Source organism: Lithobates pipiens, unplaced genomic scaffold, assembly GCF_037356315.1.
Source record: "Lithobates pipiens isolate NorthernLeopardFrog02 unplaced genomic scaffold, aLitPip1_a1.2 Scaffold_19, whole genome shotgun sequence".
NCBI classification, from domain to species: Eukaryota; Metazoa; Chordata; class Amphibia; order Anura; family Ranidae; genus Lithobates; species Lithobates pipiens.
The window spans coordinates 34,219,463-34,246,734 of NW_027507764.1; the positions used below are offsets into that span (position 1 = coordinate 34,219,463).

General features: G+C 46.2%; 1 protein-coding gene across 1 annotated transcript in view; it reads right to left on the minus strand.

The window, feature by feature from the left end:
* OBSCN (obscurin, cytoskeletal calmodulin and titin-interacting RhoGEF) overlaps positions 1-27,272 on the minus strand; it is a 705,115-nt gene that overhangs the window by 150,297 nt on the left and 527,546 nt on the right. The window contains exons 102-103 of the mRNA XM_077490633.1: positions 15,219-15,440; positions 3,390-3,492 (exon numbers count right to left, since the gene is read on the minus strand). Of these exons, the coding sequence (XP_077346759.1) occupies positions 3,390-3,492; positions 15,219-15,440 (325 nt within the window). The remainder of the gene's footprint in view (positions 1-3,389; positions 3,493-15,218; positions 15,441-27,272) is intronic.

A 27,272-nucleotide genomic window follows, 5' to 3' on the forward strand; every position in this document is an offset into this window, starting at 1 on the left:
TTGGTTACTATGCAAACCTGTACCAGATTCTGTATGCAGCAGTTTTAGTAAATCGATCCCTAATGCCCCGTACACGCGATCGGAATTTTCGCCGGAAAAAGCTATGATGGGTTTTTTTCCGATGTTATTCCGCTCAAGCTCGGCTTGCATACACACTGTCGCTGAACTTTCAACCATCAAGAACGCGGTGGTGTACAACACTACGACGAGCCGAGAAAATGAAGCTCAATGCTTCCGAGCATGCGCAGAATTGTTTCCGAGCATGCGTAGCAATTTTTGCGCGTCGGAATTGCTACAGACGATCGGGGGTTTGTGCTCGAAACTTTTTTCGGTCTGAAAAATTGAGAACCCGCTCTCAATCTTTTGCTGTCGGAAATTCAGCCAGCAAAATTCCGACAGAGAGTCGCACACACGGTGGTGTTTTCTAACGAAAAACTCTCATCTGTCTTTTGCTGGCCGAATTTCCGATCGTGCGCACGCGGCATTAGGCTCCATTCCTACATATGAAGGTACAATGGTGCACATCCATTTTTGTGTGGTTTTTCATGTCACATTTAAAGCAGCCCATTCATTTTTTTGTTTTTGTTTTATTGTGCTGCACCAAAGCACATGGTACTTTGTTACCGTGTGCATGAAAAATGTACTAAAGACGTGCATGGGGCCCTTATAAAAAAACAAAAAATTGCACCGCACCACAACGCATGGTATTTTCTCATATGTGTGTTACTAGATGCACCGGGTGCCATTGATAAGGGTTGTGTGTTTTTGTGCATTGCAGTAAGGTGCACAATTTTCTGCAAGAAATGTGAACCCAGCCTTAGAAAATGATACAAAATTGCTTCTATATTTAGAGATTTATACCGCTCAGTGTTGGATGCTACTAGAAGTTTTCATATTTTGATTTTTTTAAAGACTGGTGACTACCTCTCCTATGGAATGTATTTTCCATTTGGAATCCCCCGATTGAAGTCCTACGCTTTTTGTGTGACAGGCAGGTAATTGTCTTGTTCTGCCCACATTCTGCAGAGGAGCTCATGGAAGGAAGGTGAATGACAGCGATGTCTCTTATGACTATTTCAGCTGGCATTTCAACTGTCTATCTACATATATATAAAAATATATACTAGTATATAAATATATACTAGTATATTATATATATATATATATATATATATATATATATATAATATTTTTTATATATATATATATATATATATATATATATATATATATATATAATATATATATATACACACAGGGATTTTTTCAGCAGGAACTAGGGGGAACTCAGTTCCACCAACTCTGGCTCAGGTCTTCTGCTCCCTGCTCACCACTATCACTTGAAGTCCAGCTTCTGCATTTACAAGTGATAGCTTATCTCCCAGTAGCTCCCACAGGTCAGATCTCCTGCGCAGATCCCGGACAGGGACAAGGGAGATTAAACCGGTGCCCAAGGTTTAAGTGCAGTCATGGGCAGGAGAGGGTGCGTGGTAGGCTGCACCCTCTGTGGTCTCCATTTTTTCCCTGGTGACCAGTTGTTAATGCTCTTACTCAGGGCCGTTTTTAAGGCAGGGCAAAAGGGGAAGCTGCCCCGGGCCCTGTCACTGTTGTTGGGCCCAAAGCAGCTACCTCATACTTGCCAACTATCCCAGTTTAAATTGCCTTGTCCCTTAAAGTTTTAGTCCTGTGCTGTGTCCCGATATCTCACTGTGAAGTGCTGCTACTAATGCTGCCCAGTTCTGCCCTATTGTTGTATACAGATGACTCACCTGCAGACCCTGTGTTTACATGTAAATTACCGGCATTCATATGTAAATAGGGGATATCATGCCCCCCCGAGGTTATATCCACAGTAATCTCTAGCAACCAATCAACAAGCAGAAATCATGTGCTGTAAGCTCTAGCAACCAGTCAGTGAGTGGTAATGATACACTGTAACCTCTAGCAACCAGTCAGTGAGTGGTAATGATACACTGTAACCTCTGGCAACCAATCGCAATAGCTGCCTGATCTGATTCAGTAAACTGATTTTGAGTCTAGCTGCTATTTATTGTATGTCTCAGAGCAGGTGGAGAGCAAAACTGCATGGGGGGGCCCAAGAAAAGTTTTGCCCGGGGTCCAATCAATATTAAAGACGGCCCTGCTCCTACTGCATAATTTCCCTTGCTAGTGACTATAGTATAGTATAGTATAGTATGCTGGGAGGTACTACAGCCAGATAGGTGTTTCAGCTTAATATTGCAACAAAGGTAAGATGGTATGACAGATGGTGGAGCTTTTAAGGAGGGGGGAGAAAATGAAGTCAGTGGAGGGAGGGGGTTGTATGCAGAGGGAAGAGCTACTATTTGATGCCATTTGGCAGGTATGTGAGTGTGGTGGGCATGGTTGAGTTCCTGCACCTATGTGCATATGCATTTAGGTCACTTATGTATGCCTTGGTATACCTTATGAATGCCTTTGAAAGTCACCCAATAATTTTTGAATATTTGTAATAAGACAACCAGGCTGACAGTGGGAGGGGATATGTAAAGAGACCCTGTCATGTAATAAGACGCTGCAATGTCTTCATCTGAAAATTGGATGGTGGGAACCCCTCATAATGGGCACAGCAGTGGTCTAACCTGCGTCTCTAATAGGGGGACAGGGTGACCGAGAAATCCAGTCTGCTCTGTACTAATCGGACTCACTGTACAATCACACTGAAATGTTGTATATTGTCTCATTTTGTTGTGGACACTTTGCTGGGTCGTTTGGCTGTATTCCATTTTTCTGTTGTGTCTGTCTGCCTTAGGTATTATGGGATGTCTAAGTGTGTTTGTTGTGAGAAGGGAGGGGGGATTCCTCCAACAGCTCTTCCTACTGATTGGACAGTCTACCTCACCTGGAATGCAAAGGGGGAGGATTGTCACAAGTATTACCTGTGTAACCTTGTTTCAATAAACAGTTCATGTTGAGCAACCAAACGAGTACTGCCTAGTTTGTGGTTGTCAGCGGTTGGAATATCTGACTGGGAGGAAGCGTTGTGGGATGTTTTATTACATTGGTGGCAAGCAGTGGGAGGCTTCCTGCAGTCTGGGTTCCATGGGCCCCCATCCAAAGTGACTCCCGTCACAGTATATGAGTGAGTTTTGGGACTATGGCTTTAGGAATATTTAGTGTCTCTTCAAACTATACTGTTCCGTTGCAATTACTATGGAATGTGGTGCAGTATTTCGCACGTTAACATGGGTTGAGTTAAGGCAGCCAATTGTCTAGCATGCTCTGTAACGTCTATAAAAGCGGCATCTTTTAAGCGTACATGCTTGAGGCCTTTATGCGCCCTTTCCTTATATACAGTACACCTGATTTTCCTTATTGAGCATCTCTCCAGGATGATGAAGTGTTGTTACCTGATTGGAATAATTTTCTCCTCATCTGTTTGGGTTTCCGAACAGCAGACATCGGGAGTTACTTCAATGGCCTCATTTACACTGGACTCCACTTTTCGCTCACCTGAACATAAAAAAAAGTCACCACTATTAACATACTGATTATGATAATAGACCTGGAGGAAACACAGATCCAGGGAATAGATAATAGACCTGGAGGAAGCACAGATCCAGGAAATAGATAATAGACCTGGAGGAAGCACAGATCCAGGGAATAGATGTAAAGAGAGCAGGGAGATTCTTACACTGCGGGCCATTAGGTACAGCTTTCTCTCCAAGGAGAACAGTGAGCAGCACAGAACTGACATTCCCATACCATTGACGTTACCATGTCTAATATTCCCATTCAATTATTGTTTTACTATTTAATGCTTAAGATATAGAGACATCCTTATGTTTTTTTTAGTATTTCCTTGTGTTATCAATGAATTGTTTGTACTGGCCCCTCCGATGTGTACACTTTATAACGAAGCCCTTGAAGTTCCAGAAGTTAGCTTGACAAAGGAGCGCGGCTGCCATGTCACCCGCAGAGTGCATGCTCAGGAAATGCATCGTATGTCAGTGACGTCATCCATCCTCACCCCCTGTACCACCAGCGCTCCAGGCCTCGCTTTAAGTTCCTCTCCACCGCGGCCGGTCTTTCACATCAGCGGTGAACCAGTGAGCACAGCACTCCCCTTCCAGGACTGGATCGTCTCACTCCCCTTCCAGGACTGGATCGTCTACTGATGACCTCCCCACCTTGCTGGGACTTACTATATGTCTATTTTTACTTCACAAGTGTTTTACTTTTAAGTGTTAAATAAACTTGTTCTATATCTACACCAAGAAATGCTTCTCCCCTTGTGTATTTCAGTGTTACTGGAACATAGCTTGCGTTCCCGTATCACGGCAGCACTGAGTGGTGAATCCTACATCATTCTTCATGGTCCTTGAACTTTCATAAGAACCTAATGGACACTTTTTAGCCTATTCTCCCTGACATACCGTATTTATCGGCCTATAACACGCCCCCCAAGTTTAGGAGGGAATTTAAAAGGAAAAAACTTTTAGGAGGGAAGTTTAAGGAAAAAAACGTACATTTTAATGCCCATCAATGCAGCCTTGTCAGTGTCATTTGCAGCATTGCATTCCAGCCTTGTCAGTCATTTGCAGCCTTGTCAGTCATTTGCCGTTTAAAAATGGCGCCGGTAGTTCTCGGCCGTTCTCTGCGGCTTTCGGGTATTTTCGACCGCACTCGGCCGCTCTCGGCTATTTTCGGCCACACACAGCCCAGTGTGGCCGAAGATAGCCGAGTGCGGCCGAAGATAGCAGAGAACGGCCGAAAATACACGGAAGCGGCAGAGAGCGGCAGAAAGCGCTAGCAACAGCGGGGGATCGGCGTATAACACGCACCCCCTGATTTCCCCCTGATTTTAGGGGGAAAAAAGTGTGTGTTATATGCCGATAAATATGGTACATGTAATCACTATAATATGGTTTTATAACTCTGTGGGACAACTTGTTTTCAGTTCTTTGCGCCTATACTTGTCTTACATTACCCTATATCACTGCAAATCTGGTTTAGAAGCACTGCTTCATACCACTAATATGTGGAGGGAAGTTTATAGTACAGGAGGCTGTTTTTTCAGCCTCTAAAACCAATTCACGAATGTCAGTGGCCACAATATCACTGACATTTGTGTTGCGGCACAGTGGTGTAGTGGTTAGCACTCTCACCTAGCAGTAAAAAGGGTCGCTGGTTCAAATCCCAACCATGACACTACCTGCCTGGAGTTTGCATGTTCTCCCTGTGCCTATGTGGGTTTCCTCCCACACTCCAAAGACATGCTGGTAGGTTAATTGGCTTCTGTTCAAAATTGGCCCTAGTATATGAATGGGGTCCTTGGATTGTGGGCTCCTTGAGGGTATAGAGACCAAGGTGTGTGTACAATGTACAGGGATTGGGACAATTGTAGACACTCACTCAGGTTGGACTGGTGTCTTTATTCAACCTTACTAATCATGAATGCTGGGGGTTATTATTGTGGGCACTCACACCAATGCTGGGGGTTGTTAATACTGCCCATTAGACTACTGACTGGGGCTTATTTTACTCCCACTTTCTCTTAAGTCTGAGGTGCAGAACCTTAACTTTCAGGTGTTGATGTGCATTAATCCATTTTGAATGATCTGCCTAACTTGATACAAAACACCTCAATACAAGGTAACACACTGCTCTTTTGTGGCCTTCTTGGGATGTCAGGGGCTGCACTTGAGGCCCTATTTGTCAGGGCCTGGATTTGAACCTGGGACCTCTTCTGAGTAGTCTGTTAATGACTCGTCTCACTGAGCTACCTTCGATACTGGACAGCTCCCTCTTTGATCCATTGGACAACCCTGCCTTGTGCCTCGACTTCTGCTGAACCTCTCTTTGCTCCTCCAATGAACTTCCTGATTTTTGAACTTCCTGATTTAAGCCATGTCTCTGCACTTCCTGTTTGCCAGATTATTGTGCTTGCTCTTGTCTTCCTGCTGCCACCCATATTTTACTACCACTCGTTATGAAACCTTGGCTTGTTCTTTGACTACGCTTCTGCCTGATCCCAATCTGAAACTACTTGTTACCGACCTCTGTCTTGTTTACTGACTACGCTGCTGTTTGATCCCTACCTGCTTATCCACTACTGGAGTCCAGGTTGCTCACCTTCTGGTGAGGCCACCCTGAGGGCCGCTACCTGGAACCAACACGCAGCAAAATCCATCTCCACCATCAGGAGCTCTGGTGAACACCAGTTAGTACTTAGACCATACACCTCAGATGAGCCCACATCACCCGCCAGGGTGACTGCCTGTGTACCTATCCTGCTGGGTCTTGTGTGAGCTACCCACTGCTATAGTTGAATAAATGTAGTACTCCCATTCTGTCAAATTAAAAACTAAGTATACACAGCAGCAGACACCTGGTTGGTTGATCCTTAGTAGATAGAGGGGTGAATGAATAAATAGCGACGTTGCGCTGTGAACCTTCTATACATTTCTATATTAAGGTGCTTGTGCAAAATAAATAAAAACACATGGGTGTATATCTATACAATCATAAACTTGCTAAGTGCTATAGTGCAAAGTGAATAAAATGCAACAAAAAATAGTCATCAACACCTGATGGTAACAACTTGACGATGAAACCAGGGGCGTACTAAGTGGGGGGGCGGGCCGCCCCGGGTGCCACACACTGGGGGTGTTGTCAGGCCAGCGCCCCCCCCCCCCCCGCAACTGAAGTGTCAGACAGCGCCGTGCCTCGGGTTCGCAGCCCACACAGAGAGAGCCCGAGGCACTGGCAGTGGGCGGCATTGCAGGGGGGGGGTGCGAGCAGCACCCGAGTGGAGTGACATCAGCCGGCTCAGTGACCCGGCACAATAATCCCCTTCTCTCTGTGGTCGCGTCGCGCTGCCGTTCTGATCAGTCTCGGGCAGCGGCTGTCACTCACAGCCGAGCAGAGTGAAGCCGCCTCCCCCTCCTCTATGCACAGCACTGTGTAGACAAGGAGGGGGAGGCCGCTTCACTCTGCTCGGCTGTGAGTGACAGCCGCTGCCCGAGACTGATCAGAACGGCGCGCCGTGAGTCACGCGACCACAGAGAAGAGGATTATTGCGTCGGGTCCCGGTGTTCTGGCGTATAGAGTCCGGGCATCACATAGTGTCCACTCCGTACTGCGCATGCGCAGTACGGAGCAGACAAAGCTTCGGAAAATCTCCGAAGCTGAACGGCGCCTGCGCCGTGAGTGGAGGTGGTAGCCCCACCATCCAAGCGGACATAGGGTTGTGAATTTTAGAGGGCCCCTCGCGGGCGAGCTTCGCTCGCCACGCTTCGGGCTCGGCCTCGCTGCGCTCGGCTCTTTTTTATTCTAACTCTATGTCCACTTGGATAGTGGGGATAGAACCTGGACTCAGTGCGCAGGCGCCGTTCATCCTCGGCAATTTTCGGAATCTGTGTTGCTGTGTACTGCGCATGCGCAGTACGCAGGGGACACTATCTGATGGAGGACGCTATTTGACAAGACACCGGATCACTGAGCCGACAGGTGACACTCCACTCGGGTGCTGCCCACACCTCCCCCCTGCAATGCCGCTGCCTTGGGCTCGAGGTACACTATGGGTCCTTAGGGGAGTCTGTGCACTGTAGGGGGGTTCTTTACTGTGGTGGGTCCTGCACTGTAGGGGGGTCTGCACTGTAGGGGGGTCCTGCACTGTAGGGGGTCCTGCACTGTAGGGGGTCCTGCACTGTAGAAGGGGTCCTGCACTGTAGGGGGGGTCCTGCACTGTAGGGGGTCCTGCACTGTAGGGGGGGTCCTGCACTGTAGGGGGGTCCTGCACTGTAGGGAGGTCCTGCACTGTAGAAGGGGTCCTGCACTGTAGGGGGTCTGGACTGTAGGGGGGTCCTGCACTGTAGAAGGGGTCCTGCACTGTAGAAGGGGTCCTGCGCTGTAGGGGGAGGGGTCTGTACTGTAGGAGGGTCTGCACTGTAGGGGGGGGTCTGCGCTATAGGGTGGAGGGGTCTGTACTGTAGGAGGGTCTGCACTGTAGGGGAGGATTCTGTACTGTAGGGGGGTCTACACTGTAGATGGGGGTCTGTATGGTAGGGAGGGGGGTCTGCACTGTAGGGGATCTGTGTAACATGCAGAGGGTCCAGAGCTGTGAGGGGCTGTGTATTGTAAAGGGGTGCAGAGGTACAAGGGCTGTGTAATGTAAAGGGGTCCAGAGGTTCAGGGTGCTGTGTAATGTAAAGGGATCCATAGGTACAAGGGCTGTGTAATGTAAAGGGGTCAGGAGGTTAAGGGTGCTATTGTTAAGAACGTCTAGTATTGAGTCTGGCTTGGTGGAAGGGGACCTCTCCTACGGCTCTGGTTCCGGTCTCTCTGGAATGGGGACAGGGAGACAGGAGCGCAGCGGGGTAGAAGAGTCCGGCCTGGTGCAGCAACCGGTGCTGGGTAGGTGAGGATCCTTGGTGCAGGAACTCTCAGTAGTATGGAAGAAGCAAGGAGAAGGCTGCTGACTGTGGATCCTGGATGGATAGGGTCCACTGGACGAGAAGGTAGCCGACTCAGGAGCAGGCAGGAATCAAGCAGAGGTGTCAGGTACAAGCAGGAGGTTCGGCAACAGGAAAACAGTCCAAGAAGGGTCAAACAAGCCGGGGTCGGAGCAGGAGAGGTCAGCAAGGTCAAACGGAGCCGGGTCAGGTATCAGATGAGTAGCAGACAGGTAACAGGTAACTTCAGGCACTAGCTGCAGACGAGACAGCACAGAACCACAGCAACTGTGCCCTTAAAAAGGGCCACTGGCGCCAATCGAGCTAACGTACGCCTGTGCGTGCGTGCACTGCGCGCACATACGATCGTCGTGCACCCGCGCGCGTCGGAAGGCGCTCGTGCCTACGACGACCCGCAGCACGAACGCGTGTGCGCGCACGGAGAGCCGGTCGAATAGAACGGACGGATTCCTGACATTGCCCCCCCACAAGGGGCAACCTCCGGGTGCCCCTAGAGGCTCTCTTCTCCGGGTGAGCAGCAAAGAAAGCCTGGATCAGTCTATTGGCATGTACATTAGAAGCAGGTTCCCAAGAATTACTCTCTGGGCCATAGCCCCTCCATTTAATTAGAAACTGACCTTGTCCCCGTCGTCTTCTGAAATCCAGAATGGCCTCAACTTCAAATTCTTCATTGCCATCAATTAGCACAGGGTCAGGTGGTCTTGTCTCTCTACCAGGGAAGGGATCAGGTACAGCAGGCTTAAGAAGAGCTACGTGAAAAACTGGATGAATTCTCATGGAATCAGGCAGGGACAGTTCATAAGACACCTCGTTGATCTTTCTCTTAACGGGAAATGGACCCAGAAACTTGGGTGCCAATTTCCTGGAGGGGCATGCTAACTTTAAATTAGAGGAAGACAGCCATACCTGGTCCCCGACTTGAAGGATTAGTTCTCCCCTTCTTCGTTGATCGAAGCTCCTCTTACTGTCAGCCTGAGCTTTGGTTATGACCTCCTGAAGCGTCCGATTATTCTGTTGCAGGAAGGATATCCTATCCTGGATCGCTGGAACCTGGGATTCTGTAGGAACATCGGGAAGAAAAGACAAGTTAAAACCGTAGTTGGCAAAAAACGGGGACTGCCCAGTGGTGGCATGGCTGGCATTGTTATAGGCGAATTCCGCCAGAGGTAACAGGGGGACCCAATCGTCCTGGACAAAAGAAGAGAAGCATCTAAGATATTGCTCGAGGGTCTGATTGGTGCGCTCCGTTTGCCCATTGGTCTGTGGGTGGTAGGCGGAGGACAGAGCCAGTTCAATTTTTAAAGATTCGCAAAGGGCTCGCCAGAAGCGGGAGGTGAACTGGACCCCTCTATCGGACACAATATTGATGGGTACCCCGTGGAGCCTGGTTATTTCTTTAATAAAGACATGGGCAGTCTCGGTTGCAGAGGGGGTTCCCGCTAAGGGTAGGAAGTGGGCCATCTTGGTCAGACGGTCACAAACTACAAATATGGCAGTGCAGTTCTCAGAAGGGGGAAGTTCCACAATGAAGTCCATCGTGATCATCTGCCAAGGGCGGTCGGGTGCGGGAAGAGGTTTAAGCAGCCCCCAAGCCCGATTTCTGGGAACCTTATTCCGGCTGCATACGGGGCAGGTGTTTACATATTGCTTGCAAAACTCCCTCACGCCTGGCCACCAGAAGGAACGCTGTACCAGTTCTAAAGTCTTGCGGACACCAAAGTGCCCAGCGAGCGGGTGGTCATGACAGAGACCCAAGACCTTAATTCTCACGTCTTCAGGGACGAAGATCAAGTTGTCCTTCCAAAGCAGACCCTCCCTGGATGCTAGTGAGATTCCCGGGGGACCGGGAGAGGAGGAAGAGGCATTCTTAAGCAGAGTTACTAGATCTGGCTGGATGAGAAGAAAAGTATTAGCAGGGAGGATGGTATCCGGGGGTGTGGTGTCCTTAGGGCTGTCAAACATACGGGAAAGTGCATCAGGCTTAACGTTCTTAGATCCAGGGCGATAAGTTATATGAAAACAGAACCGGGAGAAAAAGAGGGCCCAGCGAGCTTGCCGAGGTTTTAGGCGTTTTGCGGAGCGGAGGTACTCGAGGTTTTTGTGGTCTGTGTAGATGAGCACGGGGTGTACCGCCCCTTAGAGTAAATATCTCCATTCCTCCAAAGCGGACTTAATGGCAAGTAATTCCCGGTCGCCTACATCATAATTTCTTTCCGCTGGAGAGAGTTTTCGGGAAAAGAACCCTACGGGGTGCATCAGGTCGTCCACGCCAAGGCGCTGGGAGACTACCGCCCCTACTGCTATCTTAGAGGCGTCTACTTCTAGAATGTAAGGTCTAGATGGATCCGGGTGACTGAGGATAGGAGCGGAGGTGAACAGGTCCTTAAGTCTCTTGAAGGCAGCCTGGGCTTCAGGACCCCAAAGAAAGCGTGTATTTTGCTTGGTAAGCTGGGTGATGGGGGAAATAATGGCAGAGAACCCTCTAATGAATTTTCTATAAAAATTAGCGAAGCCCACAAAGCGCTGGATGCCTTTCTTGTCAGTAGGGGCTGGCCATTCGAGGACAGCAGCGACCTTTTGCGGGTCCATTTTGATGCCTGCTGGGGAGATTTCGAGGCCGAGGAATTGGATCTCCTGCTGTTCGAATTTACACTTTTCGGCTTTAGCATAGAGTCCATGTTCCCGGAGCCGAAGCAGAACTCTGCCGACGTGCCCCCGGTGCTGCTCCAGGGACCTGGAGAAGATCAGAATGTCATCAAGGTATACGATGACAAAGATATCCAAGAAATCACGGAAGACATCATTAATTAAATGTTGGAAGGTGGCTGGGGCATTACACAACCCGAAAGGCATTACCAGGTACTCGTAGTGCCCAAAACGAGTTCGGAATGCAGTCTTCCATTCGTCACCTGCTCGTATGCGGACCAAGTTATAGGCTCCTCTTAAGTCCAATTTAGAGAAGATGGTAGCTGACCTCAGCTTCTGGAAGAGCTCAGGAATCAGAGGTAGGGGGTAGCGATTTTTGATCGTGACCTTGTTCAACTCCCGATAGTCCACACAGGGTCGAAGAGATTGATCTTTTTTGGTAACAAAGAATATTCCAGCCCCGGCAGGAGATGTGGAATGACGAATGAACCCCTTTTGGAGATTCTCGGAAATGTAAGCCTTCAGGGCCTCTTGTTCCTTTTCGGATAAAGGGTAGACACGTCCAAACGGGATCTCAGCCCCAGGAAGGAGCTCAATGGGGCAATCATAGGGACGATGTGGGGGTAAGGAGTCAGCCCCCCGTTTACTGAAAACGTCCAGAAACTCATGGTAAGGTTCGGGGACAGATTGGCATAAGTCCAAGTCTGGGTCTAGGCAGAGGAGTGTTCTGGTGTGTATAGAAGCCCCAGGCAGGCAGTGGTCCCGGCAGTAAGGGGAGAGGAACTTCACCTCCCTTGAAGTCCAGTCGATGGAGGGATTATGGGCCTGCAGCCACGGAATGCCCAGAATCACAGGGAAAAGTGGGGATGAGATGACATCTAGGATTAATAGTTCAGAATGTTGGCAGGGGGTAGAGGTGGATAGTGGAAGGGTCTCCTGGGTGACTCGGCCGGACTTAATCTGAGAACCATCGGCCAAAAAGATAGCAAGTCCATGAGTCTTTTTCTGTAGCGGAATTGAATGCAGGTCGGTGAAGGCAGAGTCGATGAAGCAGCCGCAGGCTCCGGAGTCAAGAATGGCATTAACGTGTATGGTTCTTCCCGGCAGCTGAAACGAGAGCAGAAGGACAACATGGAGAGAGTTGGAAGGTGGGTTAAAGGAACTGTGAGACACAGGTGAGAGGCACTTACGTGGATTTACAGGACAGTTGGCCACATAGTGTCCGGGGCCGCCACAGTATAGGCACAAGTTCATTTGGCGGCGGGCTCGCTCCTCAGGAAGCAGAGAGGGTCGGAGTAGTCCAAGCTGCATCGGTTCCTCAGGAGCAGGAGGCACGCTGGTAGGTCCTCTTTGAGAAGGCGGAGAGAAGAAAGGTGTGGGAGACGAGGTCCTAGCCGTCATCCAGGCAGGTCTCAGTGGTTGGGAAGAGCGTTCGGCCCTACGCTCACGAAGTCTGCGGTCTATTTGGATGGCCAGAGCAATTAAGTCCTCCAATGCGTCAGGAGTGGAGACACGAGCTAACTCATCCTTGAGGCTTTCAGACAGGCCCATACGGAATTGGTGTCTAAGGGCCGCCTCATTCCACAGGGTATCTGCGCTCCAGCGTCTAAAGTCTGAGACGTAGTCCTCAGCCGTCCTGCGGCCTTGCTGGAGCGCAGTTAATGCAGACTCTGCGGTGGCAGCCCGTTGGGGATCATCGTAAAGTTGTGCCATCCCCTCGAAGAAGGTGGCAAGAGTCTGTATAAGGGGGCTGTCTCGTACTGTTAAGAACGTCTAGTATTGAGTCTGGCTTGGTGGAAGGGGACCTCTCCTACGGCTCTGGTTCCGGTCTCTCTGGAATGGGGACAGGGAGACAGGAGCGCAGCGGGGTAGAAGAGTCCGGCCTGGTGCAGCAACCGGTGCTGGGTAGGTGAGGATCCTTGGAGCAGGAACTCTCAGTAGTATGGAAGAAGCAAGGAGAAGGCTGCTGACTGTGGATCCTGGATGGATAGGGTCCACTGGACGAGAAGGTAGCCGACTCAGGAGCAGGCAGGAATCAAGCAGAGGTGTCAGGTACAAGCAGGAGGTTCGGCAACAGGAAAACAGTCCAAGAAGGGTCAAACAAGCCGGGGTCGGAGCAGGAGAGGTCAGCAAGGTCAAACGGAGCCGGGTCAGGTATCAGATGAGTAGCAGACAGGTAACAGGTAACTTCAGGCACTAGCTGCAGACGAGACAGCACAGAACCACAGCAACTGTGCCCTTAAAAAGGGCCACTGGCGCCAATCGAGCTAACGTACGCCTGTGCGTGCGTGCACTGCGCGCACATACGATCGTCGTGCACCCGCGCGCGTCGGAAGGCGCTCGTGCCTACGACGACCCGCAACACGAACGCGTGTGCGCGCACGGAGAGCCGGTCGAATAGAACGGACGGATTCCTGACAGCTATGTTATGTAAAGGGGTCCAGAGGTACAAGAGCTGTGTAATGTAAAGGGGTCCAGAGGTGCAGGCTGCTGTGTAATGTAAAGAGGTTCTTAGGTGCAAGGTCCTGTCTAATGTAAAGGGGTCCAGAGGTGCAGGGTGTGTGTAATGTAAAGAGGTCCTTAGGCGCAAGGTCCTGTGTAATGTAAAGGGGTCCAGAGGTGCAGGGCGCTGTGTAATGTAAAGGGGTCAGGAGGTTCAGGGTGCTATGTTATGTAAAGGGGTCCAGAGGTACAAGAGCTGTGTAATGTAAAGGGGTCCAGAGGTGCAGGCTGCTGTGTAATGTAAAGAGGTCCTTAGGTTCAAGGTCCTGTGTAATGTAAAGGGGTCCAGAGGTACAGGGTGCTGTGTAATGTAAAGGGGTCCAGAGGTGCAGGGCGCTGTGTAATGTAAAGGGGTCAGGAGGTTCAGGGTGCTATGTTATGTAAAGGGGTCCAGAGGTACAAGAGCTGTGTAATGTAAAGGGGTCCAGAGGTGCAGGCTGCTGTGTAATGTAAAGGGGTCCAGAGGTGCAGGCTGCTGTGTAATGTAAAGGGGTCCAGAGGTGCAGGCTCCTGTGTAATGTAAAGGGGTCCAGAGGTGCAGGCTGCTGTGTAATGTAAAGGGGTCCAGAGGTGTAGGCTGCTGTGTAATGTAAAGGGGTCCTTAGGTGCAAGGTCCTGTGTAATGTAAAGGGGTCCAGAGGTGCAGTTGTGGAGAGGGGGGGTACGCAGTAATGACAAAAAGATATTGAAGGATGCAGAGGTATGCAGGGGACACGGTGGGTGTTTTTACATTTTATGGTGGGGGGGGGGGGGGTGCCAGATAAAGGATCCGCCCCGGGTGCCAAATGCTCTAGGTACGCCCCTGGATGAAACCAATCGCAAATGGTAAAACAGTGAAGGACAAGTGCAGTCTTGAGATAAAAAAAAGCTTAATAGCGTGTAGTGACAATGAACATATACTGTATACAAATGGAAAGTCTAATAAACCACTCTAGATTAGAGTATCATAAATGTGTAAAAATACTGTGACAATCAGACAATGTTGAATGAGTGGTATAGGCCTCCACCAAGTAACAAGAAAAATGGCCAATGCCAGGCCAATCCACTGTAGTGACACCTGAATGAGCTGGTACACTTCCGTCACTTCCGGTTTCCCCCAAAACCGTAAACCGTAAGTGACGGAAGTATACGAGCTTGGCGCTCGTGGAGTGTTACCAGCGCAACATCACTATTTATTCCTTCCCACTGCTATAGCAACTGGTCTTCGAGCCTGACCCCTGATCTATTATTTTATTTATCAAGTTCACTGCCACTGGTTTAGATATACTTTAAAGTGAAAAGCTTTATCATTTAACCTTAGAGTGTACCTGATGGGGAGATTTCCCACATGTAGTATTACCCGGGAAAGGGAAACCTTCCCAATAGGGACACAGGTAGCAATTATTAACCCACACAGAGGTTTTGACACTTTGTAACTCTATCCAAAACGAAAGCAACTTTTTTTTTTCGGCTGGAAGTCCACTCTTTATTCTGTTGATGGCCTTTTCTACAAATTTTACAAACCTATTTTATTTGTATGGCAAGCTTGTGTACAAGTAGTTTTAGGAATAATTGGTGTCATGTTGGAAGCATTGTATATTTCGCAGTTATTGTCTCTTATTCTACTTATCGTACCATGTAGGATGTCCTCGGGGGTTTGGGTGTTAGCATCTCGGAACATTTCCATTGATCGTATCTCTTCCCGTAGCCGTTGTTCCACCTCCTTTCGAATATCTATGTCTTCTGGAGTAAGCTCTGGAGACACAGGTAGGCCGGTGCCAGAGTCAAGTTTCTGGAGAACCTGTCTGATCTCCTGATCTGCGCGTTGCAGAGACGCCCGTATAAATTCATCCAAATCTCCTCCTATAGGTGTGAAAAGAGTTATTGGCATACATGCTATTCAGAGGCCAGAGACCAAGAATACTACAAAATGTACACTTTACTGTTGAAGTCTTTATCTGGATGTTTCCCAAGCCAACAGATTTTTATACATAGAAGACTGGAACATTTGATACTTCACTGAGAATGCAGCCTGTCCATTCACCACTAGAGACCAGCGACATCCCAAACAATGCAGGCTATCAAGTGACATCACTGAGAATGCAGCCTATCTATTCACTAGAGACCAGTGACATCACTGAAAATTCCGCCTAGCCATTCACTAGAGACCATGACATCACTGAGAATGCAGCCTATCTATTCACTAGAGACCGGTGACATCACTGAGAATGCAGCCTAACCATTCACTGGAGACCGGTGACCTCACTGAGAATGCAGCCTATCCATTCAGTAGAGACCAATGACATCACAGAGAATGTAGCCTAACCATTCACTGGAGACCGGTGACCTCACTGAGAATGCAGCCTATCCATTCAGTAGAGACCAATGACATCACAGAGAATGTAGCCTAACCATTCACTAGAGAGCAGTGACATCACAGAGAATGCAGCCTATCCATTCACTAGAGACCAGTGACCTCACTGAGAATGTAGTCTATCCATTCACTAGAGACTGGTGACCTCACTGAGAATGCAGCCTATCCATTCAGTAGAGACCAATGACATCACTGAGAATGCAGCTTATCCATTCATTAGAGACCAGTGATCTCACTGAGAATGCAGCCTAGCCATTCACTAGAGACCGGTGACCTCACTGAGAATGCCACCTATCCATTCACTAGAGACCGGTGACCTCACTGAGAATGCCACCTATCCATTCACTAGAGACCGGTGACATCACTGAGAATGCATGAATGAATGAATAACTTGTGTAGCACTCCATATGCAAACTAAATCGCCTCAGGGCGCATTTGCCGCCAGTGTCCGTCTGGGTCTTCAGAAGAGATGGGTCTTGAGCTTCTTCCTGAAGGCCAGATGGTTTTCTTCCGAGCAGATGTCCACGGGTAAATTGTTCCATAGCCGTGGTCCTTGGACTGCAAACTTATCATGCAGCCCATCCATTCAGTGGAGACCAGTGACATCACTGAGAATGCAGCCTATCCATTCACTAGAGACTGGTGACATAACTGAGAATACAGCCTATCTATTCACTAGAGACTGGTGACATCACTGAGAATGCAGCCTATCCATTCACTAGAGACCGGTGACATCACTGAGAATACAGCCTATCCATTCACTAGACTGGGGACATCACTAATAGCAGTTGTGAAGAGCATTATCTGTGAGGACTATACTACTTGCTATCTACTATTATAATGACATGAACTTGTCATACATATAAGTATGTTTTTTGTGTTTTTGGTATGTAAAGGTCAATGCTAATAAGAGGGTAATTATCGTCTTGAGAAAATTCAGTTGCTAATTTGATGTTTGATATTCACAGTGCCAATACCTGATAGAAGCCAGGAATAGTGGATGGGATAGATTCCTGCTGGCAAATAAGTATCCACCATAAATGCAAGTTGTTTTGTTTGAGGCGTCTACTGCTTAGATCTGAATCACCCATAGGATGTTGGGAGTCAATCAATATAGTCAATCAATATACTACGTACCTATTTCATTTGAGCTCAGATTGTGTATGTGATAAATATATTCCCCATAAACGACCACACATTTAAAAGTATCTTTATTTAATCTATAAGGAAATATCTTTTTGGGTTGCAGTCGTACGTAAAGATGAATCGTGGGGTCAAGGAATAATTATTAACACCCATGGTGAAGTGGTATCTGAGGACCCCTATTGTCACAATGTAAAAGATTTATTAACACCACCAAAGGTGGCCAATACATACAGTGTCTTGAAAAAGTATTCACACCCCTTGAAATTTTTTGCAAATAAGAAGAATGGGCAGAAATGTCCCTCTCTAGATGTGCAAAGCTGGTAGAGACATCCCCAAAAAGACTTGCAGCTGTAATTGCAGAGAAAGGCGGTTCTACAAAGTATTGACTCTGGGGGGCGCCATACAAATGTCCCCCCCATACTTTTAACATATTTATTTGTAAAAAATGTTTAAAACCATTTATTTTCCTTCCTCTTCACAATTATGTGACACTTTGTGTTGATCTATTACATAAAATCCCAATAAAATACATTTACGTTTTTGGTTGTAACATGACAAAATGTGGAACATTTCAAGGGGTATGAATACTTTTTAAAGGCATTGTATATTTAAACAGACAGGCACAGGGGTATAACTAAAGGTCATGGAGCTCCATTCACACAAGTGGTCCGAAAAACAGACAAGCGGACCTGATCACTCATTCTTCATTCTCCTCTACAGAGCAGCGGATTTAAAGCTGGGCTCTGCTCAGCGGACAGATCCTCCGGAGAGAAAACGGAGTCTGCCCCGCGTGAGATGGGCCTTATAGCTTTCAAAATCTTACAAGGTTTAAAATGTAAAATTCTAATTTTTTTCTGCAACCACAGGTTTGGAGGGGGAAGCCGTCCCCACAGAAAGAAGACAGTGATTAGTGCTAGTGGCTATACCAGCTGCTAGAAATAGTTGCAAGTAAATCCGGCAGATTGGTTGTGTCCAAGCTGATCGATTGATCAACTTGGTACATTCAGCTTGCCCCCACGTGGTTTGAATCTCGGTGAGTTCCTGCTGAACCGGCCAAGATTCGAACTGCCTATGGCTGGCCTTACTCTTATGCCGCGTACACATGACCGGTTTTCCCGTCGGAATAAACTCTGAAGGTTTTTCCGACAGAGTCCCGACGGAGTTCCACTGAAACTGTCTTGCGTACACACGATCACACCAAAGTCCGATTGTCAAGAACGCGGTGACTTACAGCACGTAGGAGGGGACTAGAAAAGGGAAGTTCAATAGCCAGTAGCCAATAACCTCCGTCTCATACTTGCTTCGGAGCATGCATCGCTTTTTGGTCCGTCGGAACAGCATACAGAAGAGCGTTTTTTCCCGATAGGAATTGGTTCCATCGGAAATATTTAAAACATCTTCTATTTCTAGGTCAGAATTTTCAAAGTAAAAAGTCCAATGGGGCATACACACGATCGGAACATACAATGAAAAGCTTCCGTCTGACTTTTTCTGCCGGACATTCCGCTCATGTGCACGTGGCATAACAATATTTTTGTAACAAGCAACAATACAGAGTATTAATAAAAATGAGTATAAAGGTAATATATGATTAAGGTAAAATATTAGGGAAAAAAAGGGAGAAAAGGGTCTAAGCAGTGGGAAAACTAAAACAAAAACCAAAAAATTTAAGATATCCAATCCAGGGGTCCCAAATTTTCTTAAACTCTGGTCAACTGTAATGCAAAATACTGGACATTGTTTAATGAAACATGATCCATGAAAGTTTGGTTTTAGTTAACGTTAAATTAATTGTTGGTGATTTCCAAGATCTAGTTATTGATATTTTCGCTGGTAAGATATGGGATATCAGAGATTGAAAGGGTTTTGGTGTTAGTTGCCATCTTGTACACTGCTCTATGCTTACTACACATCTCATAGTCCAGAGCAGGGATGGATCCGGGGGGGCAACGTGGCAATGGCTCGGTGGGTGAGTGGACAGCTGGCCAACCAAGGAGCTGGCGGGAGCCAGTGAGAGATGACATTTTGTGACAGGCGACGTGGCAAGTGACAATCCACAATGTGTGGCAGGAGACAATCCGGAACACGTGGTAGGGGACGTGGCAAGTGACAATATGCAATGTGTGGCGGGTGACAATCCATAACGTGTAGTAGGTGATGTGGCAAGTGACAATCTGTAACGTGTGGCAAGTGACAATCCGTAACGTGTTGTAGGTGACGTGGCAAGTGACAATCTGTAACGTGTGGTAGGTGACGTGACAAGTGACAATCCCCAACGTGCGGCAGGTGACATCCGCATCTGGTGACAAGCCACGGTGGAAAGTGACACGCTCAAGGCTCCCACTGAGTCTGCATTATGGTGAGTTGAACTATTTCATTTTATATAACAATGCAATAGAAATAATGCGCTTCAATCATCCTGACACCATAACACCCATGGTGCCATGATGATTGAAGCCCCAACACCAGCCATTGCCCCGACAAATTGCCCCCAAAAAAAAATATTTTCTGGCAGTGCCCATCCCGAGACTAGACTCGGGATCCGCCCCTGGTCCAGAGTCCATCTCAGGAGTGAGCAACGGAGGATGGCTACGTTCTTACATACACTAGGACCATGGAGAACCAACGTAGCCACCCTCTAACCGGAAGTCACATCACAGCAGCATAAAAAAATTATTTGGAGATTTGGAGGAGAGCAATACACTTTTTAAATTTAAGAATACAAAAAATAAAAAATAATAATAAAATACAAATAATAATATAATAAAAAAAGGATTAAAAAAATATAAATATCGTTTTTTTTAAATACATTTTAAATTGGTAACATAGTAAATAAGAGCTCTTCATTTCCAGAACAATCTTCTAATGGGACCTTTCCACCATATGGTACATTATTCCTCGGTAGCCATGTTGAACTTCTTTTTTTTTAGTATAGTGCCAGTTAGTGCCATTTGATTTAAGAGGAAGATTTTTGCCTATTTTTAGGACAATCCAAAGTTGTAATAATAATATCCAGACTTTTTTCCCCCCATACTCACCATGAGGGGGCGATCTGCTGAATTTTCTTTGCTGTCTCTGATGTCTCTTTAAAAAAAAAAAAAGACTGCCGGCCAACTGACTTCTTCTGACTTTATCAATTCTAATTTGACTTGATTAGCAGGACTTGAATGTTTTGTTGAATAACGTCTCTTGACATTGTGCTATTTATTTACAATGACTTTTTCTTGACATTGTTAGACATTATTCATAGTCTTTGTGCTTGATCTGTAAATAGTCATTAGCCTGGTTGCTATTCACAAGTGCCTTCACTATTCATTTCTCTTTTCTTTTATGAAGACATTTGGGTAAGGCAACAAAAATCCAAAAAAAAAAAAAAGAAAAAAACTCCAGCAGTTTGGAAAAAGTAAATAAGAATGCTACTACAATACATTATTCATTATTCAATACTAAGCTTAGGAGAATTTTTTATTTCCTGGTGAAAAGTATGTCTGGGAAAAATAATAATAATTATAACAAAAATAATAATAATAAAAATACAAATATTCAGCACAACTGTCCAATACAAGTACATTTCTCCATGTTTTATCCCTTAACACTGCAAGTACAGAAAGATAACTTGATCTGTCAGAAATCCAATAAGCTCCTAATTTCTTGTAGAGAGCAGAGAACTTGCCCCACTGTGCAGTGTGTGCATGCGAAACTATACACCTGGTGCAATAAAAAGTGAGCACACAAAAAAAGTGTACAGGATGTATTACGTGGTCTAACTCCAAAGAGAAAGGACCTGTGCCCTGATCCCCTGGGGGGGGAGGCAAGACTGCTGACGGGGACTAGGTACATGTGGTCTACCCAGCTGAAACCAGGCAGACCCCATTCTACAGGGGACCTGCCGAAGCAGGGTTCACCCAAGTACAAGGTGGGGCTCCCCTGAAGGAAGACCTCATGGGAGGGGGAGAACTTGACCATAAGGCCACATGCTCTTCCCTCCAAGAAATTCAGGATAAGACTGAGGACCTACACCCTACTAGTTAGAAGTAAGTGCTGTAGACAATCCCCATTCTTCAGGGGACCTGATGCAGCAAGGTCTGCCCAAAAAACAGATGGGGCTCCCCTGAAGGAAGACCCCATTGGAGGGGGAGAACTTGGCCATAAGGCAATGTGCCCTCTCCTCCAAGAGTCTCAGAGCAAGTCCAAAGACCTAGACCTTACTGGTAAGAAGTGCTACAGACACTATTCTTCAGGGGACCTGCCGAAGCAAGGCCCACCCAAATACTAGATGGGCTCCCCTGAAGGGAGACCCCATGGGGGAGGGAGAAGTTGACCATAAGGCCACATGCCCTCCCATCCAAGACTGTCAGGGCAAGTCAGAGGACTTATACCTACCAGTCAGAAGTTAGTGCCACAGATAGACCCCGCTCTTCATGGGACCTGCAGAAACAAGGTCCAGCTAAGTACAAGGTGGGGCTTCACTGAATGGAGACACCATGGAATGGGGAGAAGTTGACTACGTGCTCCTCCCCTCCAAGAGTTTCAGGGCAAGTCTGATGACCTACACACTACTAGTCAGAAATAAATGCTATAGACATACCCCATTCTTCAGGGGATCTGCTGAAGCAAGGCCCACCCAAGTACTAGGGGGCTTCCCTGAAGGGAGACCCCATGGGCGAGGGAGAAGTTGAACATAAGGCCAGGTACCCACCCCTCCAAGAGTTTTAGGGTAAGTCAGAGAAACTACACCCTCCCATTCTTCAGGGGACCTGCTGAAGCAATAGCCACTGAGTACTAGGTGGGGCTTCCCTGAGCGGAGACCCAATGGGAAGGGGAGAACTTGACCATAAGGCAACCTGCTCTCCCCTCCAAGAGTTTCAGGGCAAGACCGAGGACCTGCACACTGCTTGTCAGAAGTAAGTGCTAAAGACAGACCCCATTCTTCAGGGGACCTGCTGCACCAAGATCCACCCAAATACTAGGTGGGGCTCCACTGAAGGGAGACCCAATGAGAGGGGGAGAACTTGATTATAAGGCAACTTGCCCTCCCCTCCAAGAGTTCCAGGGCAAATCTGAAGAACCTACACTCTACTAGACATAAGTGATACAGACTGTGTAGTGAGCTGACAATGCTGTTACCACAACACTTAAATACCAAGCAGTGTTGTTAACTATGCCCAGTTCTCCCCTGCTGGATAGCAGAACATCTCCCCTTATGTAATGTAGATGAGGAGTGGGAAAGGTGTTTTGTAGTCCACAAGGGGAGAACTCAAGCATTATATTGCCATATATATATATATATATATATATATATATATATATATATATATATATATATATATATATCATTTCTTGTCTGGCAAAAAAGGTTGCCCCCAGGATGGGCACTGAAAACATTTGTAACAGCAACACAGACAGAATAAAGGGCAGGCTAGAACCTCCTGGTCTAAGGTAGTCTCCATAACACGGTACAAAAGGTAAACCGCGCTACTCAAACAAAAAAAAAAAAAAGGATAACCTATAAGCAGCAACCCTAATCGTAATACTCCGATATCAAACTAAATAGGTGAACAAAGTGAGCTGCACTAAAAACAAAAAATTGTATACCTAAAACCTAATCCAAAACTATATAGATAAACATGAGGAAAAACAGTATTACGTGAAAAAAATATGATTAGTAAATAGTATATGTGAATACTATCATATCATCATATAAGTGAATAAAGTGTATACTAAATCTGAAATGAAGTTAACATAAATAGTATAGAAAAACCCCCACAAAAATTTATGTATATTAAAACAAAAATTGTGTGTGCTAAATCTAAACCAATAATAAAATTTAGCAAAAATAATATTCAAAAGCAACAAAGAGTTCATATACAATGGAGAAAAAATTGTCCAAAAAGTATTGTTAGTTCTTCCAAATTGGTATTAAGGTGCAAAAATATCCACAAATACGTGTATAAAAAATAATCAAAACAATCCTCCACCAGTGAGAAGAGGGGCCGCTTACCAGAGTTGTAGATCCCAGTGTTAGTGAGATCAGTAAGGCAACAGCACAGAAGTTTCTGGATGAACCGTCACAGGCACCACACCGTTTGCATCTCCAATACGAAGGCTCCAATCAGAAGTAGTCTCCATAACAGAAAGTGAGGGAAAACTCTCTAATGCCCCGTACACACGACCGGACTTTTCAGCATCCAAAGTCCGACGGAATGATTCCGGCAGACTATTCGATCGTGTGTGGGCTGCAACGGACTTTTGATTCGCAAAAGTCTGACAGACTTTAGAAATGGAACATGCTTCAAATTTTTCCGCCAGAACTCCGCCGGACCCAGTTCCTACTGAAAAATTCGCTCGTGTGTGTGCTAGTCCGACGGAATAAAACCGACGCTAGGGCAGCTATTGGCTACTGGCTATGAACTTCCTTATTCTAGTCCAGTCGTACGTCATCACGTTCGAATCCGTCTGAGTTTGGTGTGATTGTGTGTGGCCAAGTCCGTTCATTCGGAAAGTCCGTCAGAACTCTGTCAGAACTCCGTCAGAACTTCTTTCGAAAGTCTGTCGGACATAAGTCTGGTCGTGTGTACGCGGCATAAGGGAACCCTATTGAGCAGCAAAAATATAAAATAGGCCCTAACCCTTGCTATCCCAAAAGTAAATAAAAAAGTTTTGGGTATAGATACACTTTAAAGTGGTTGTAAACCCGCACATATACCCAGTGAAGTGACTCGCCTCAGGTGATACACAGAGATGAAACAGATCCTTCTACATAAGTTGTACCTGTTTATCTGCGGTCTTCTCTTCTCTACATCCGTTCAAAGTCCAAAATTTACACAGGATCTCATAGCTCTGAAAAGCAGGGGGTGGAAGGCTGAAGTTACACTCTGCAGAGCTAAGTGAGGAGAGCTCTTTATGCCCCGTACACACGAGCGGACTTTTCGACATCCAAAGTCTGACGGACTGAGTCCGTCAGACTATTCGATCGTGTGTGGGCTGCAACGGACTTTAGCTTCGCTAAAGTCTGACGGACTTTAGAAATGAAGCATGCTTTAAATTTTCCCGACGGAACTCCGCCGGACCCGGTCCCCTTCGAAAAATTTGCTCGTGTGTGTGCTACTCCGACGGACTAAAACCGACGCTAGGGCAGCTATTGGCTACTGTCTATGAACTTCCTACGTCGAATCCAGTCGTACGTCATCACGTTCGACTCCGTCGGAGTTTGGTGTGATGGTGTGTGGTCAAGTCCGTTCGGTCGAAAAGTCCGCCAGAACTCCGTCGGAACTCCGGCGGAACTCCTTTGGAGGTCTGTCAGACTTAATCCCTCTCGTGTGTACGGGGCATAAGAGCTGCTTGGAGTGAATTGAGACGTCCCTCTCACACAACACACAAGAACTGAGCTGAGGCTGTCAATCACAGGCTGTATGCTGCAGTTCCCTCCCCTGTCACCTTTTTTCTCTTGGTGTCAGGAAAATTTGTCATAAGTGATTCATGCTGATAGCAGAGGAACAAAGCAGCAGACGTAAATTACACTTTGTGATCTGGATTGAGTACACACTATAGAGCAGGGGTCTCCAAACTACGGCCCCTTCAGTTGTTCAGGAACTGCAATTCCCATCATGCCTAATCCTGTCTGTGAATGTCAGAGTTTTACAATGCCTCATGGGATGTGTAGTTCCGCAACAGCTGGAGGGCCGTCATTTGGAGATTCCTGCTATAGAGGGAGGGGTATGCTTTGTTTATATTTCATGTCTGAGGTTTACAACCAGTTTAAGGTGTAGAAAGAACATCAAATGTAGCCCCACTGCCCACTGCTTAGGCTCTGGCATACTTGGCAGCCTATACCCTTACTTTGGCACATGAGGCCAAGTCCTAGAGAACCATTAACTGTCTGTGTTGTACACATTGAGATACTGTACATATGGATATGGCCATTATTTCTGCTCTTACCTTGTTCCTGTGGAGCATAAAGCCCACCTGCTGTCCTGAATAGGGGAATAACCATCTTATTTTTGGGATTTGTGATGGAATGAGATATGTGAATACCTTCTGTTCTAAGAAGAGGGCTTTCCGTACTGATTGTAGTGACCACTTTTTCATGGCTTTGGTCCAGCCTTTCTCAACCAGGCTTCCTCCTGAGGTTTCTGGGGTTTCTTTGAGCTGTGGCAAATGGATCTCCCACCTACATTGACTACCAAAGCAAAAGTGGCAATTTTCCACTGACCACCACTTTTACATAGACCATCACCATTATTAGCGTAAGCCCTTGTACACATGCTCGGACATTCCGATGGAAAATGTCCGATCGGACCGTGTTTTGTCGGATAATCCGACCGTGTGTGGGCTCCATCGGACTGTTTCCATCTGAATATCCGACCGACAAAGTTTCAGAGCTGGGCTATAAAATTTTCCGACAACATGATCCGATCGGACTTTGTCCGATCGTTTGTAGAAAATTCCGATCGGACAAAGTGCCACGCATGCTCAGGTCAAATTACGAGACCAAAGCTATTGGCTACTAGCCGCAACGTAGTCCCGTCGTAACTAACTAACGTCATCACGTTCAGAACGATCGGATTTTCCGACAACTTTGTCCGACCGTGTGTATGCAACACCAGTTTCGGACAAAATCCGACGGATTTTGTTGTCGGAATGTCCGACCGTGTGTACAAGGTTTGGTTTTTATTATTCTTTTCATTTTAAGATTCAAGAAACTTTCTACAACTTAGTCGTGGGCGAGGTCTTCTGCGCCGGTGCGTGCAGGGATATCACGCGGAGCATGCTTAACAATGCCTGGGATCAAGTGGAGACTGTGGTCATGTGAAAAATCCCACACTAAGGCAGTTCACCGACTTAGAGATGAGCCTTCACTGTGTGAAGTAATAGTACAGCGTTCCTCTGAAAAGTGACTTGTCCTGTGTCACTACACACTGTAACTTATATGTTGCATTAGGAGGGAAGAATTGAGTCTGCGTACAGTCCACTACACCAGTCCAGTGTACCTCTATTACCTCACTCCCAGTATTAGAATGGGGTACCACCGAGCATCTACTGTGGACCTCATGCGTACTCTCACTCATTTCCTTTCTTCCGTACCTCATGACCAGGTCATAGATCTCCATAAGGTGGGTTCGGGTCCAGTTGCTACTAGATACCAGCCACCAGCGAGGCAGTCTAATAACCATCCCCTCACCTTACCTGGTACCACACTTAACAACTGGTTGCCTTGTGCCTTTAACGTGTACTTGGTTACTCTAAAGCCCCATGCACACTATCAGATTTTCTGCTGATTTTTTTCCCTCAGATTTACCAAAACAATGTAGTGCAAGGGCCTGCCTGATATTGAGGTTTGACCTCATATTATACGGTTTTGGTAAATCTGAAGGAAAAACTCAGCAGAAAAACTGATAGTGTGTATGGGGCTTTAGCAACTACTCTCCTGTTCTTATCTTGCCGAGTTAACCTGCTGTAGCAGATCTCTCCATAAAGAGTCCCTTTCACTGCCTATTGCTGTCAAAAGTGATAAAATAAATAAATAATACAGTTGAAAAAAAAACTATTTTAAAGCACCCCTGTCCCCTTTATTTGAAGGTGAACCCACGCTTTGGGTTATATATTGTGTTTATTTTGTATTGAAATTCATTCAAGTGTTTTTTTTTTCATATAAATTGTGCTTGAAAAAGCATAAAAAAAATTGCAACAACCACCATTTTATCCTCTGGGGTCTCTGCTAAAAAAAAAAAAAATATATATATATATTTATATATACATATAGCTATATATATATCTAGAATATATATATATATATATATATATATATATATATATATATATATATATATATATATATATACACACATATATATATATACGCATCTATATAGATCTCTCTCTCTCTCTCTCGATATACATATATATATATATATATATATATATATATATATATATATATAGTACATTTTTACATGTATGTGAGAAGTGTCAAGATTGGCCTAAAATTTAAGTGGTTAAAGTGTATTTTAAAATAAGAAATAAATTGCGACTGGAAAACCACTGTGACATAAAAAATTGCAAGGACCGCCATTGTATTCTCACAGGTCTCTGCTAAAAAGATAAATAAATAGATAAATAAACATATATATTTTTTTTTTTCTGCTAGAATATAGAACCCACAAACATAT